General features: G+C 42.7%; 1 protein-coding gene across 2 annotated transcripts in view; it reads left to right on the top strand.

The window, feature by feature from the left end:
• Csmd1 (CUB and Sushi multiple domains 1) overlaps positions 1-13,254 on the top strand; it is a 1,532,231-nt gene that overhangs the window by 1,478,325 nt on the left and 40,652 nt on the right. For both annotated transcript variants that reach the window (XM_021218735.2, XM_029532138.1), the window contains one exon: positions 1,544-1,717. In XM_021218735.2, coding sequence (XP_021074394.1) covers positions 1,544-1,717 — 174 coding nt within the window. The remainder of the gene's footprint in view (positions 1-1,543; positions 1,718-13,254) is intronic.

Here is a 13,254-nt window from a genome sequence, read left to right as displayed (position 1 = left end):
AGTTCCTTATGATGCTTAATCCATCAATGGATTCATTCTAGGATAAGGTCAAAGTCCTCATGGTCCATTCACATGTCAATCATTGGATCCATTGGCTGGGGTTCAAGTCATCAATGCACCAGTCCTCTGGAGTCTAGGCCATTGTGGTTTACATGTGAGATTCTATACAGACTTGTTGTTTGAATACTTAATACTTAGGTCCCAGCTGGTGAAGCTGTTTGGGAGTTTGTGTAACCTTTAGAAGTCATGGCCTTATTGGAGAAAGTAGATCATTGGCCAAGCCTTGAAGGTTCATGTCTCTTTCTGCTCTTTTGTTAGCTGGGGATGGGGTAGAGCAAGATGCCTCAGGCTCCTGACACACTCATGGGAGCACGAACCACTGCTTTCAACAGCACCATGCCTTTCCTGCCATGAAATTGCAAGCTAAAATAAATCTCTTTCCTGTAAGTCGCTTCGTTAAGGTATCATATCACATCTATGCAAAAAGACAACTAAGATACCAGCTGCCTCGTGGACTCAGTTTCTGAAATAGTCTTCATCATTGACTTCCACTACACTCAGTCATGCTCAGTCGCAGCAGACACCAGAGACTGAGAGGAGGTTGGCCATGCTCACCAAGCAGAGCAAAGAGCTCTCCTCATGATTGAGTTCTCTTCCCATCTCTTGCCCATTTATTGTAGATGTGAGCTCTGTCTTTTTGTCACTTCCTCGTATGACCTTGTCCTGCACATGTCATAGCTTAGTGAGTGATCTGAACATTTATTTTCTCTTGGGTAGGTTGTCTAAGACTTCCAATCTTATTGAAACACTTGCGAACCTCTGATGATCATTCAGCCTTGAAGGTTTTAGGATGTTTCTTCCTACTACAAGATTCAATAGGTTTTGCTCTCAAGTATTTATGCATCTGAGATACAAACACATGGGTGTCATTAGTATTTCTACTGTGGGTGACCATTCATTTACCTTCAGGAATGGACTAATTTCAAGTCATAGAAACTATGTCCCATCATATTCTTGGGATGCCAAGGATACCCTTAGGTCCTACCAATAACTGGAAAGAAAATGATCGAGGTGCTAGGATTAGAGTGAAAGGTGATGGATTTCAAATCAGCATGCTATGTTTGGGCATTTTTCATGTCCCTGGAAGGTATATGTAAGTGCCCCCACATACATCATTCTTAGGGTGGATATAGAGAAGAGAGTAGACAGTCTACTTGTTTAGTAGATAGTCTTGTGGGTTGCTGCATTACATACTGTGTCCATTTGATAACCATTGGAAGAAATGGTTATCAATCTGTGAGAATGAAAAAGCTGTGGGTCACTGCAGGGTCCTCAATGGCTTTGTGATATGCGAGGACATCCGAGGTTTTATGTTGCAAACAATAGAGATGTAAAATCCAACTGAGACAACTAACCTGTCAAGCCCCAGCAGACTAGACCTCTTGGCCTAGCAGACATCCTTGCTGTATGCTTTTTAGGAAAACCATAACCCAGGGTTTCTGCTATAACTCAGACCTGGACTAATACAGTTTTTCTCTTCCAGTCATCTCCTGTGGAAGCCTGTCCTTTCCCCCAAATGGTAACAAAATAGGGACGCTTACTATATATGGAGCCACTGCCATCTTTACCTGCAATACCGGCTACACACTCGTGGGCTCCCACGTCCGGGAGTGCTTGGCCAATGGTCTCTGGAGCGGATCAGAAACAAGGTGTCTGGGTAAGCTATTCATAAGTCCCCACGCGGTATAATTCAAATCAGTCTGAGAATGAATCATGGTATGGGAAGTGCCGGGTTTCTGGCTCTTAAGTCTCTGGCAGCCTTGCTGAATCTGGCCAGTGTTATAGCTACCATTCTCTTTCTAACTCTCAGACTGTCTGAAAGTCTAAGAAATAAATGATGGCCTTGTCTTATGTGCTCTGGCATATAGTCTGTCTTGTAGAGAGGATAGAGAAATAGCATCATGGTTAAGAGTGCTTACAGCCCTTACAGAGGACCCAGGTTCAGTTCCCAGAACTTAAGTCATTGGTGGCTCACAACCACCTGTAACTCCTGTTCCACAGGATTTCTTCTTATTGCTAAAGACACTGAACTCACATTCATACACCCACACAGAGACACACACATACATGTCTCTTTTGGATAGCCCTAGGAAATATAATTAGCTCCAGGGAGATCCACAACATTTTTATTAAAAATAAAAATAAAATCTTTAAATTAAACAAGTTATCTCATAGAGGAATGAGACTACATGGTCCTCAAAGACCTTCACAGACTTAGCAAAGAGGAATAGGAATTTCCAAAGCGTTATACACATTTTACATTTTCAACAGCTTAAAAATCCCATCAGGGAATTGAGACATTAGTCATCAAACCTAGGAAGTACTGTGAGCGGTTTACAGTGGCACATATCTGTAATACCGTGGCTTTGTTTTCCTGCTGTTATTCTTTGATAATTTTAAAGAGTGGGGGATGGTGGTTCTCTGCATGAATGTGGACAAAGCTGTAACCGTATAGTGCAGATACGCCAGTATCTCAAAGTTGCTCCAACTGATGTCTTCATCACCACTTAAATGTCATGCAGATCTATAGCATTTTACCAGTACTCTACCTATCTCCAGGATCCCAGCTCCTTCCATCTTCCCACTCTTCTATCATCTCTCTTTATCACCTTATCACTTCAGTACCCTACCTCTCTCCAGTATCCTCCCTCCCTCCATCATCCTCACCTGTAGTATCCCAACTATGTCATCATCTCAACTCCCTTTATTACCCTACCCTCCCAGTACCCACCTCCTTCCATTACCTCATGCATCCATCTTTCCATCTCTCCATTATCCCACCTTTCTCTGTCATCCCATCTTTCTCCATCACCCTAGCTTTCCAGTACCCTACCTCCCTTTATCAACCTTCAGGATACCATCTCCTGCCACCATCCCATCCTTCTATCTCCCCATCTCCCTTTCTCATTCCTCTTCCTCTATCACCTCAATTCCTCAGTATTCTACCTCCCTCTACTGCTCCACTTTCTTCCATTATTCCACCCCTCTATCACCCCATCTCCTTCCATCACCCCACCATTATAGTACCTGACCCCTCTCTATTACCCCAGACTATCTTAATTCCTTCCTTTTCCATTGTGTCAACTTTCTCTAGCATCCCCCAATATTCTAGTACCTATCTTATCCTTAGTTTTCCAGAACTTATGTGTGCTTTCCTGAGTGTTCTTCAGGACTTGGTGGCCATTGTAAAGCCCTTTCAACATGGCAGCCCAAGGAGGGACAATGTCTTCTCTTTCTACATCACTGGAAGTTAGCACCAAAGGGGGTAGGGTGAGTGATTCAAAACACACATCTTCTGCTTTGGCCTGGTAGGTAAGTATGTAGGTTAGGCTGCGTGGGAAACTTGGGAAAATTAAATGATTCAGTTTATAAAACTGTTAAAGCTTGGGGTCACCTTATGTCCCATTAGTCCCAAATGAGCCTCTACTTACTCTGTTATCCTTCTATCCAAACTTAAGGCTCCAACCCCACAGGTTGAGACAAATGACCCATTGCTGGTCCTACATTGCCACAAATGTGGTCTTGATAAGATGTCATCCATCTTGAAAATTTTTGGACTCACTTCTGAATCCAGGAGAAATTTAAACTGAACATAAGAGAGGGAAACCTCCAGGTTATAAAGAAGAAAATTTGAGTGGTGAGAAGTTGGATGGACTTGTGAAAAAAGTAATAGAATCAGAGGAGCAGAGTATTTAACAGGAAGTTGAACAGCCAGGAAAGGGCTAGGATGGCCCATAGCCACCGTGTGGCTGGCTAAATAATGGGCAGTAAATTTAGCGTAAAGATTTTTCAGCTGAGCAAATATAGTTTCACAGTGACCATTGAAACTTGACTATTGAGATTCATAATCTGCCTATTATGATAATGAGTGTATCCCTGTGCTGGAGTAACAGATTGCTGGTGGGTAGACCACATACTCTAACCTAACAAGAACGTAGGCCCAAGGGAAACCACAGCCAGATGTGCAGCCTGTGGAATACGCGTGGGAGTGGATGAGCAGGAGGGAGCTGAGCTGAACTATTGCCAAGGTAGATGGTGGGATAGTCAACAGATGGATCAAGAAAGGCACATTCTTAAACCTGGCGCAGATACTGTTTATCTGGCACCATAATCGCTGTAGAGTTCCGGAGCCCACATGCTAACTAGATGCCTCATGAGAGACAATATCTGTGAATGCTGTCTTTATTGGTAACACACATATGGCGGTTTGAAGCTTCATTTTACTGAATTGTTATCAGAACCCAAAGTAAGTGCATGTTATTTCTGACATGGAAGAGAAAAAGGTTTAGAGAAAGAAGTAAGGAGAGCTTGCCCATGGTCATGTTTCACTAGTCATAAAAATAGCCTTGAAATATAGGCTATGTGGTAACAGACCAGGGGCTCCTGATCTAGTGCTGCTCGACTGGGAATAAGTTCCTCGAACCTTGATGCAAAGGGCAGCTGCACTCTTCGACCAACACTGAGCCACATGGAGACATGGACAGAGGACCCGGGTATGATGGGAAGTGGAGAACCAATAACTCTTCTCCTCCCAAAGTACCACATGCCTCATCCCCACAGAGCCAATGAGCTCCCCACATGCTTAGATGCTCTGGGACATCAATGAAGCTGTTATTTTCCTTCCATGTTGTGATTTGTTATTTGATATTCAAATCAGCACCTCAGTGTTTCCAATGCCAGGGCCTTCTTGAGAGCACTGTGGCTGTCTTCCAAGCTGAGTGACCTTGAGGGATCAGCAGAGCTACCACTGCCTTATGGCAGCTGACTCATGGTCACTTTGGAAAAGGACTTTTAAAATCAGTCATGCCATTTGGTGAAGCTATTTTTTTTATTTATTTAAAAATAGTTTATTGAATAACGTATTCTAGTCACGGTTGTCTCTCCCCACTTCCTCTCTACCTCCCCTCCCATCCACATCTATACCCTTTCTGTCTCTCTTAGAAAACAAGCAGGCATTTAAATAATAATAATAAAATAAGATAAAGCAAAAACAAACAAGTCAGAGTAAAACTTCCAAACAAGGAGAAGAAACAAAGAAACACATTTAGACTCAGAGACATACACATGCACACGCAGAGGAAACACTCAGAGACATACGCATGCACACGCAGAGGAAACACTCAGAGACATACGCATGCACACGCAGAGGAAACACTCAGAGACATACGCATGCACACACAGAGGAATCCCATAAAAGCAGAAAAACAGAAGCCATCATAGAGACACAAAGGATCCATAAGTGGGCACAAGGCCCCAGCAATGCCATTGAGTTCATTTGGCCAGGTGGTCTATGCTTAAGAGTGGTTTGTTCCCCTGGTGAGGATCCCTTGGAGAAAACTAAGTTTTCTTTGCAAGTGAGTATACCTGGAGATAGCACTGGGTTAGGAATGGGGGCATTATCTAATTCCCTTTCCAGCTCTAGGACCCCAACTTGAACAGATCCAAACAGGCCCTGTGCATGCTGTCACAGTCTCTATAAGTTCGTATGTACACCCGTCTTGTCGTGTCTCGAAGGCCTTGATTTCTTCGTATATCAATCATGACATTTTGGGGAAGATATATTCTTCCCCAAAGTAAAATATTCATATTTTTAAATTCAGAAAACAATATATGAAATAACATGGTCTCAAGTCAAAGAGAGATTATCGCTTGATAAAATAAAATAATAACCCTCAAACCTGTGGATTTGAAAAAAGAAAAAAGAAAAAACAAAAACAAAAAAAAAACCCCACTGCAATGAGAAGAGCACAGGAAGTACCCAAAGACAGGAGGAGAGGATCAGGTATTCCACAGGAAGTGGAGGCAGCAGGTGTGTTTCCCTGGATGTGGCCAGTGACAGAGTGAAAGACAGGATCTTATAGGAGAAATCCACTGTGGTCTGGAGACCATAAACAGTGCTGAGAAACACAGATAGGCCATTGCCCGTGTCCACGGCTGTACTTCTATATTTTTCCACCTAACTCAGTTCCCCTGTCAGGATGCTCCACTCTCCCACTCCATTCTTTATGCATTTCAATGTTCCATACCCAGTGTCTTAGTAGGGGTTACTATTGCTGTGTTAGAATGCCATGCTCACAGTTTGTGGAAGAAAGGGTTCATTCCAGCTTGCAGTCCCTCACCATAGTCCACCATGAGGGAGATCAGGGCAAGAGCCTGAAAGCAGGGATAATGGAGAAAGCAAAGAGGGACACTGTTTCTTGGCTTATCTTTGTGGATACAAGAGTCTGTTTTCTTACATACCCTGGGACCACCTGCTTAGGGATAGCACCACTACCCATAGTGGCCTAGGTTCTCCTATATCAAGCACTTATTTAAAAAAATACACTCAGGACTTGAATAGAGGTAAATGTTCTGAATCTCAGCTGAGAATCCTCTTTCCCAAATGATTCTAGCATGTGTCAAGTTGGCATAAAAGGAGCCAAACACGCAGCTTCTTGATGCCAATTCTGCGGAGAGCCTGCATAGGCATTGAGGATGGGTGTGCCCCTATGGTAATGGATCTGGTGACCTTAGTTTGTTGAGAATGCCTGGGAAACATTTTAGCATTATTTAGCCAACAGAAATATTGGAAATAATAAATAGATAATTTTAGATACCTGAAATGTCATGGGATGAAAGATGCAATGAGCTGGTTATGGTAAGTTTTTCTTGTCTTTGCCAGCCATGGAAGGGTAGGTAGAGATGCATAAAAGTTGTGTTGGGAAGAATAAAACTAATTAAGTTCATGTGCTCGGTGTGGGATGAAGGTTTGTGCTGGCATTAGCAACATGGTTAGTAACTGTAGACACAGTATACTAGAAAGTTAGGTTCTAGACTAAGTATAAAAGCCATCTCCATGACAGATCAAGTTATCATGGCAGATGTGTTTGGCATCATAATGGAGCCTCGCTTCAGAAGAGAGCTGCCTACCTGTTCTCTGTCTCCAGGGCTTCTGTGGATCCAAACTATATTGAGTCCCAGCCCATGTGATTCCCAGCATTATATAAGATGTGATGGTGGATGTTTGGTACATGTTGTGGGTGGGAAGTCTCCTATTTATCTTGATGAGTACCCAGAGGAATATTTTGCTTTGCATGGTCCTTTCTGATTATGGTGGAAGAGATACTCTACCTTGCATCTGGTACTCTAGATGTGTCTAGTGGTGTCCACTAGTGAAGAATATTTCTGCTCATTGAATAGAAATGAGTCAGTATTTGAAAGGATGATTATACACTAACCATGTCTTGTGGAATTTTCTATATAAAGGCTGTATTTAAGGAGAGGTAGGGCAATTTTCTTGGCTCATACTCGAGACTGGAATCTGGCCCCATTCAGAGTCCCTAATCTGAGTTCTGAGCCTGAAGCTCTAAGTAAGGCTTGTGTGGTGTGGGGTGTGTGTGTGTGTGTGTGTGTGTGTGTGTGTGTGTCCTTGCAGATGAACTCAATGTGAAGGCATGTGCAAGTGTATCATGGCACAACATTGTGGATGACTCCTGTACTAGGACTGTGGCCTCTAGAATTCTCTAAGTGACTGAGGACTTGCTCTGTGTTTCCATCTGTATAGCAATCTAGCCTGGGTCATTATGCTACAAGGACACAGACCCCATATCCCCCCTACCAGGTGCCTCCTAACCCATCAGGAAAGTTTTATTATCACAGTGTTCTCTTAATTATTTTCTTGTATTTGTCTGATTTTTGTAGTAATATCCCTTGAACCCAACCCTGAGCACACAAGCTAGAACAAAGGGGTATAATTATAATTTGGGGCCCCTGCTGTAAAGGTGTTAATCTCTTGATAATGCACTTATAGCATATAGATTTTCCTAGGACAGAGTGAGCCCTCAGCTCCCCTACTTGGTTACCTCTTCAATTCTTGCTATCAAAGATGCCTCTGATGTGGAACCCTATATAAAAATCTCAACTTTCCAGTACAATGGATTGCTGTTTGAAGTAGGTTTGTGTTTGTGGAACCACAATGACTAGGAAGACACACTTCCTATTGTGAGCATAATGTGGTGACATTCACCAAGGCTGATGTAGCTAGATCTCATCATTCAAAACTGAATTTTAGATTTTTTTTTTTTTTGTAGATTGAAGGGAATAAAATTGGAATGTATTCTTCAAATACCTTATAGATTTTGAGAGGTCTATGTAAAATATTTAATAAAATAGCCGGGAAAAATACTTAGTGTCATCACAGGAAAAGTGCTTTTATTAGAAGAGAGGAATTTCTTCTCTCCTCCATGAAGATGTGTGCTCGCCCATATTTCTGTGAAGTATGTATGGTGTCTTAGGGAAGGTGGCCAGTTCAGAGTCCTCAAACACAAATCCTCCAGTTTTGCCCCTGCGTTCTTAACAATTGACACAAGTATATTATATGACAGAGGCATTAGGTCCTTGGTCGATGTTGCCACCAGAGGTACCTGGGGTAGCATAGCTGGTCAAACTCTTGTCCTCCACAGGACTTCATGATCTCGGGAGCCATTGCCTTTGTGTGGCAACGAGGAGTTGCTCAGCAGCATTATCATTGCTAATTGTACTCAGAAGTCAAACAGACTCACACATCAGTACTCTGCAGTGTTCTTTTAAACATAGATACACAGATTTCAAAGCATCCATGGATGTTTAATGCCAGCACTAGCTTTCATGCCGTTCACGGATCTGATCCACTTGACATTTTACGACTGCTTGTTAATACTTAAGAAGGGTCTTCAAAATGGCTCTGGTATCCACTGTCCAAAGGTGCTCGCTACACAGATGGCATCACGTCATGCAGCCTGCCGTTCTGACTCTCCTAAGAGACGGGATATTTTTAAGACTCAATATTCCATTGTCAGCACAAAATACTGATAATCGCCAGGCGAATGCTAAGGTTGGACATTTGGTTTGTAGATTTTCTAAAAATGGTTACAATTTAATCCTCACGGGCGTATTGAATATTCACAGTGACAGACACTGACAGAGTGGAAGGGGAGCTGCAGGCAAGAAAGGTCTCAGGGGAGAGAGTAGAGATGTACATGACAGGGTCCTTGTGTCTCCTTGTAGAGCAGAGGGGTTCACTCTGCACCTCCTTGTAAGATGTTCCCTGCTCCACCAGTGCTGCCCTTCACCACAGGTAAGGTTCTGTGCAGTACACTCACAGGCAGGGGTTCCATGGAATCAGCACAACGTTGTTGAATTTACATTTCCAACACTTCACACTCCATTCCAAAACCCCAGAGATTTATGTTCACCTGTTCCTGTCCTGCTCATCCCTCTGGGGACTTGGTACTAGAATTGCTGCAGATAAGAAAATCAAATTTTACAAAAAAAAAAAAAAAAAAAAAAAAAAACCCTGTCTCGAAAAAAAAAAAAAAAAAAAAAAAAAAGCCCCTTATATAAAGTGTGCAGTGTTCACATATGGCACATGCCCTCTGGTGTGTGGCCTATAGTTTGTTTTTTGTATGATTTAGGATATCCAGTCTTCCAACGTGTCTCCAGCATGCAAGACTGGCATTCTTTGAGCCTCTGCTTGTCTGTCTGTCCATCTGTCAGTCTCTAGGGACTATACCTGATTCTTTACTTCATTCCCAGCCCTATGTGAGGTGAGGCATCCCCTGGCATGAAGATTTGAATGAGAATGTAAACCAGAGACTCAGATATTTGAATACTTGGTCCCCAGTTAGTGGCACTGGCTGGGGAGGCTTAGAAGATGTGGCTTTGTTGGAGATGTGTCACTGGAGGTGGGTTTTGAGGGTTTAAAGACTCTTAGCAATCCCAATGAGCTTTCTTTACTTCCAGATTTTGTTCAAAGTGAAAGCTTTTGTCTGTTCCCCATGCTGTGTCTGTTGCCTGTGGCCACATGTCCCTGACATAACAGACTCATATCTCTCCAAAACCATAGCAAGCCCAAATAAATGCTTTCCTATTTAGGTGTCATGTCGTAATACCTTTGTCATGGGATTACATCCCAACAATACTATAAAAATTAACTGCTATACATAGTTATACTAGACTTCTCAAAAGTACCATAGAAGACAATACAGTGGGCTGGGGACTGGGGGAATGGAAAGGCCATCCCTCAAAATGGGGAAGCATCTATTTCCATACACAAACACATTCCTGAATAGGGATCTAGATAACCCTCAGGACAAAGTCTCACACCAGTGTGGTGATGAGACCAATAACCTCTTTCTAGGTACATTTACTTACTACTCAAATCCAAGATATCAGTAAGGACTTTTAAAAAGACTCTCACAGTCAAAGGACAAACAAATATTACGTTACAATGCCATCTTAAATTCAAAGCAGGACTCAGAGTGCATTTAGTTCAAGTTTGACCTGAGGGAGATTTTTCTTCCCTAATTTTTTTGACATATTATTGTTGGTATTTGAGTTAAATCCTATAAATGAAATTGTTGTGACTATTCTGTACATGTGAATGGAAATGGAAGTGAGCAGCTATTTCACATCAGGGATCACCGGTGTGATGGTCAATATTAACTGTCAACCACACACAAACAAGAATTACCTGGGGAAGGAGTCTTGGCCTGGCATTGAAGATCAGGTTCCCCTGTGGGCAGGCCTATGGAGGATTGTCTTAATTATGTAAAACAATATGCAAAGACCCAGCCCACTATATACAGGATATGGCCAGCAGTTTTAAGGTCCTGCTAATTAGAACCCCCTACAGTGATGGGCTATGAGCTGGAATCCTGAACGAAAAGAAAACCCCTCTCCTCTAAGTTTTTTTTCGTCAGGGCGAAACCAGGATGATCTTATCTACAGAAAGGAAGCCAGGATATCTCATCTACATTTATTCAAATTAGGAATGTAAGCTACCACATCAACCTATAGATTCTTTCTTCCACTTGGCAAAAGGCTGGAGTGCAGAGATTTTGAAGGGTATCCCCTGTTGTCTTTAAGCAGTTAGGCTAGTTCCACAGAGAGTAGGGTAGCCAATTGGAATGTGCAATACCCTGGGGAAATTTTCCTTGCAGATGTAGTACACCTTGCTACACGCCTCCTAAGGGATACATACCTGACAACATGACTTAAAGGCGTATACCACTTCAAGTTATGTGCGAACTAGAAGCTGGGTGGAGATGTGTAGAGTTTGAAAATGAGTGTTCCCAATCATAGCTGTCTAACTGAGAGAGGTTTTGGGACTTTGTTAGATGTACCCTCTTCAGCAACCCATGGCTGGTTCTCAGTGACCGCATTCAGAAGTGACCCTCAAATCTCCTGGAACTATCTGGAACAGTGGTTCTCAATCTTCCTAACACTGTGATCATTTAATACAACTCCTCATGGTGTGATGATCCCCAACCATAAAATTATTTTGTCACTTCTCCATAGCTGTAATTTTACTACTGTTATGAATCATAATATAAGTGTCTGATAATCAGGGTATCTGGTATATGATTCTCAAAGGGTCACATTGCACAGGTTGAGAAGCACTGATAGAGAATGATAGCCTGTATATAAGTGGTTTAGTAATCTCTGAGGGTCTGACTGTAATTTTGGTACTAGGTATAGTATCCATTACCTTAGAAGCAGCTACTACTCTGTGTGAAGTCGTGCTGTGGCTCCTATGGGGCTTTTTCTGGTCCTTGTGGCTGGAGGTGGAGCGTACCTCCACTGAGCATCATGAGAGCGTGCTACACTGCTGATAGGGCCTAGGATGCAGCTCTGCAGCCAGTGTCCTTCCATTATACCATCAGTGGCGGGTCTCAGAGACAGATCTGCCAACTACAAAGGCATTTAGTTTTACTTGAAAACCTGCTGATGGCAGTAAGTTTTCGAGTATGGGAAGTAATATGCATAGAGAAGAACTAACTAGGTCCAGATGGCCAGGAAACCTTCCAAATGATGGAGTTGGCAATCTAGTGTGGCCTTCCTGATCTTCTTGCTGAGACAAAGCAGCTTACAAAGAAAATAGCTTACTGAAAAGAGGAAGGATTTATTTCAGCTCACAGTTTGAAGGTAGAGCCCATTATGGGAGGACAGGCAGGGAACTTGAGGCAGCTGATCACATTGTAGCTACAGTCAGGAAACAGAAAGATGAATGCTGGTTCTCAGCCCACTTTCTCCTTTGAAACTGTTCTGGGAACCTGGCCCATAAAAATCGCACAGCCCTCATATAGGATGGGTCTTCCTCCCTCAATTAACCCTCACAAACACATCCAGGGATTTGTCACCATGGTGACTGTAAATCCTATCAGACTGATAATTTCTCATTGTACATCCCATTCCGTTTGTGCTGTCCCTCTCCTCTATGATGTCACTTCCTGATCACAAGCTTGGTGATAAAGACAAGGAGAACGTTGTCCCAAGCAGAAATACCGATTGCTATTCTAGTTGCTGCAAAATGGTGACGTGAAGCCCAATGGAGTGTGACAATAATTGGGTGATATTTCTCTCAGTTCTCATGGTCTCTGCTTGCTCTGCTGGAGCGATGGCAACCACAGGAAGCTTCACCTGTACATATGCACCAACTTCCACCTACATGTGCGCCTACACAGGCTTTGTGTGTGGAACCAAAGCATTGGTCTCTGCTACTCTTGGCAATCCCAAACCCAGGTTTCTAAAGTAAGCTACATTGTCTGTTCTTGTTCTATTGAGTTAAAAGGAACCCATTTCTATATAATGGGGAAGATATAAAAGAAATTGAGTGTGTGTAACAAAATGAAAGCACGTGTGGGAGGAAGGGGGATGGAGACAGAGAGAGGGCAGCTGGAAACAGGTCCTAGCTAAGCAGAGAAAACCTGACTTGCCTTTCTTCTCTCCCTGACCACAGGGCTGTTCCCTGCTCAGTCCTTCACCTCCATGAGTTTAGCAAGAACTGCAGCCATCTATTCCCTCTACCATCTCTTGCCAGCGTAGAGTTCATGGGCACAGTCTCACATCCTTTGGCTTACTGGACTAGCAGTGAGCTCGTTCCACAATAGATCCTATCACCTTCAATATGTGTCTTCCCTGAACTTCATTATACATCCTACTGATTATGAGACTTCTTTTTTCTAGTAGTGGTTTTCACATGACTCAAATGAACATCTCTTAAACTGGACATGTTTATGATCTCTGTCCCTCCTTCTGAAATTCTATAAATAGTTACATAGACCCATTTCCCAAGTGGAATAATTTCTTCTTCTTCTTCTTCTTCTTCTTCTTCTTCTTCTTCTTCTTCTTCTTCTTCTTCTTCTTCTTCTTCTTCTTCTTCTTCTTCTTCTTCTT

Source organism: Mus pahari, chromosome 19, assembly GCF_900095145.1.
Source record: "Mus pahari chromosome 19, PAHARI_EIJ_v1.1, whole genome shotgun sequence".
In the NCBI taxonomy this organism is placed as follows: Eukaryota; Metazoa; Chordata; class Mammalia; order Rodentia; family Muridae; genus Mus; species Mus pahari.
The sequence above is the reverse complement of the archived record's forward strand: the minus strand, read 5'-3'. Positions and strand labels throughout refer to the sequence as shown.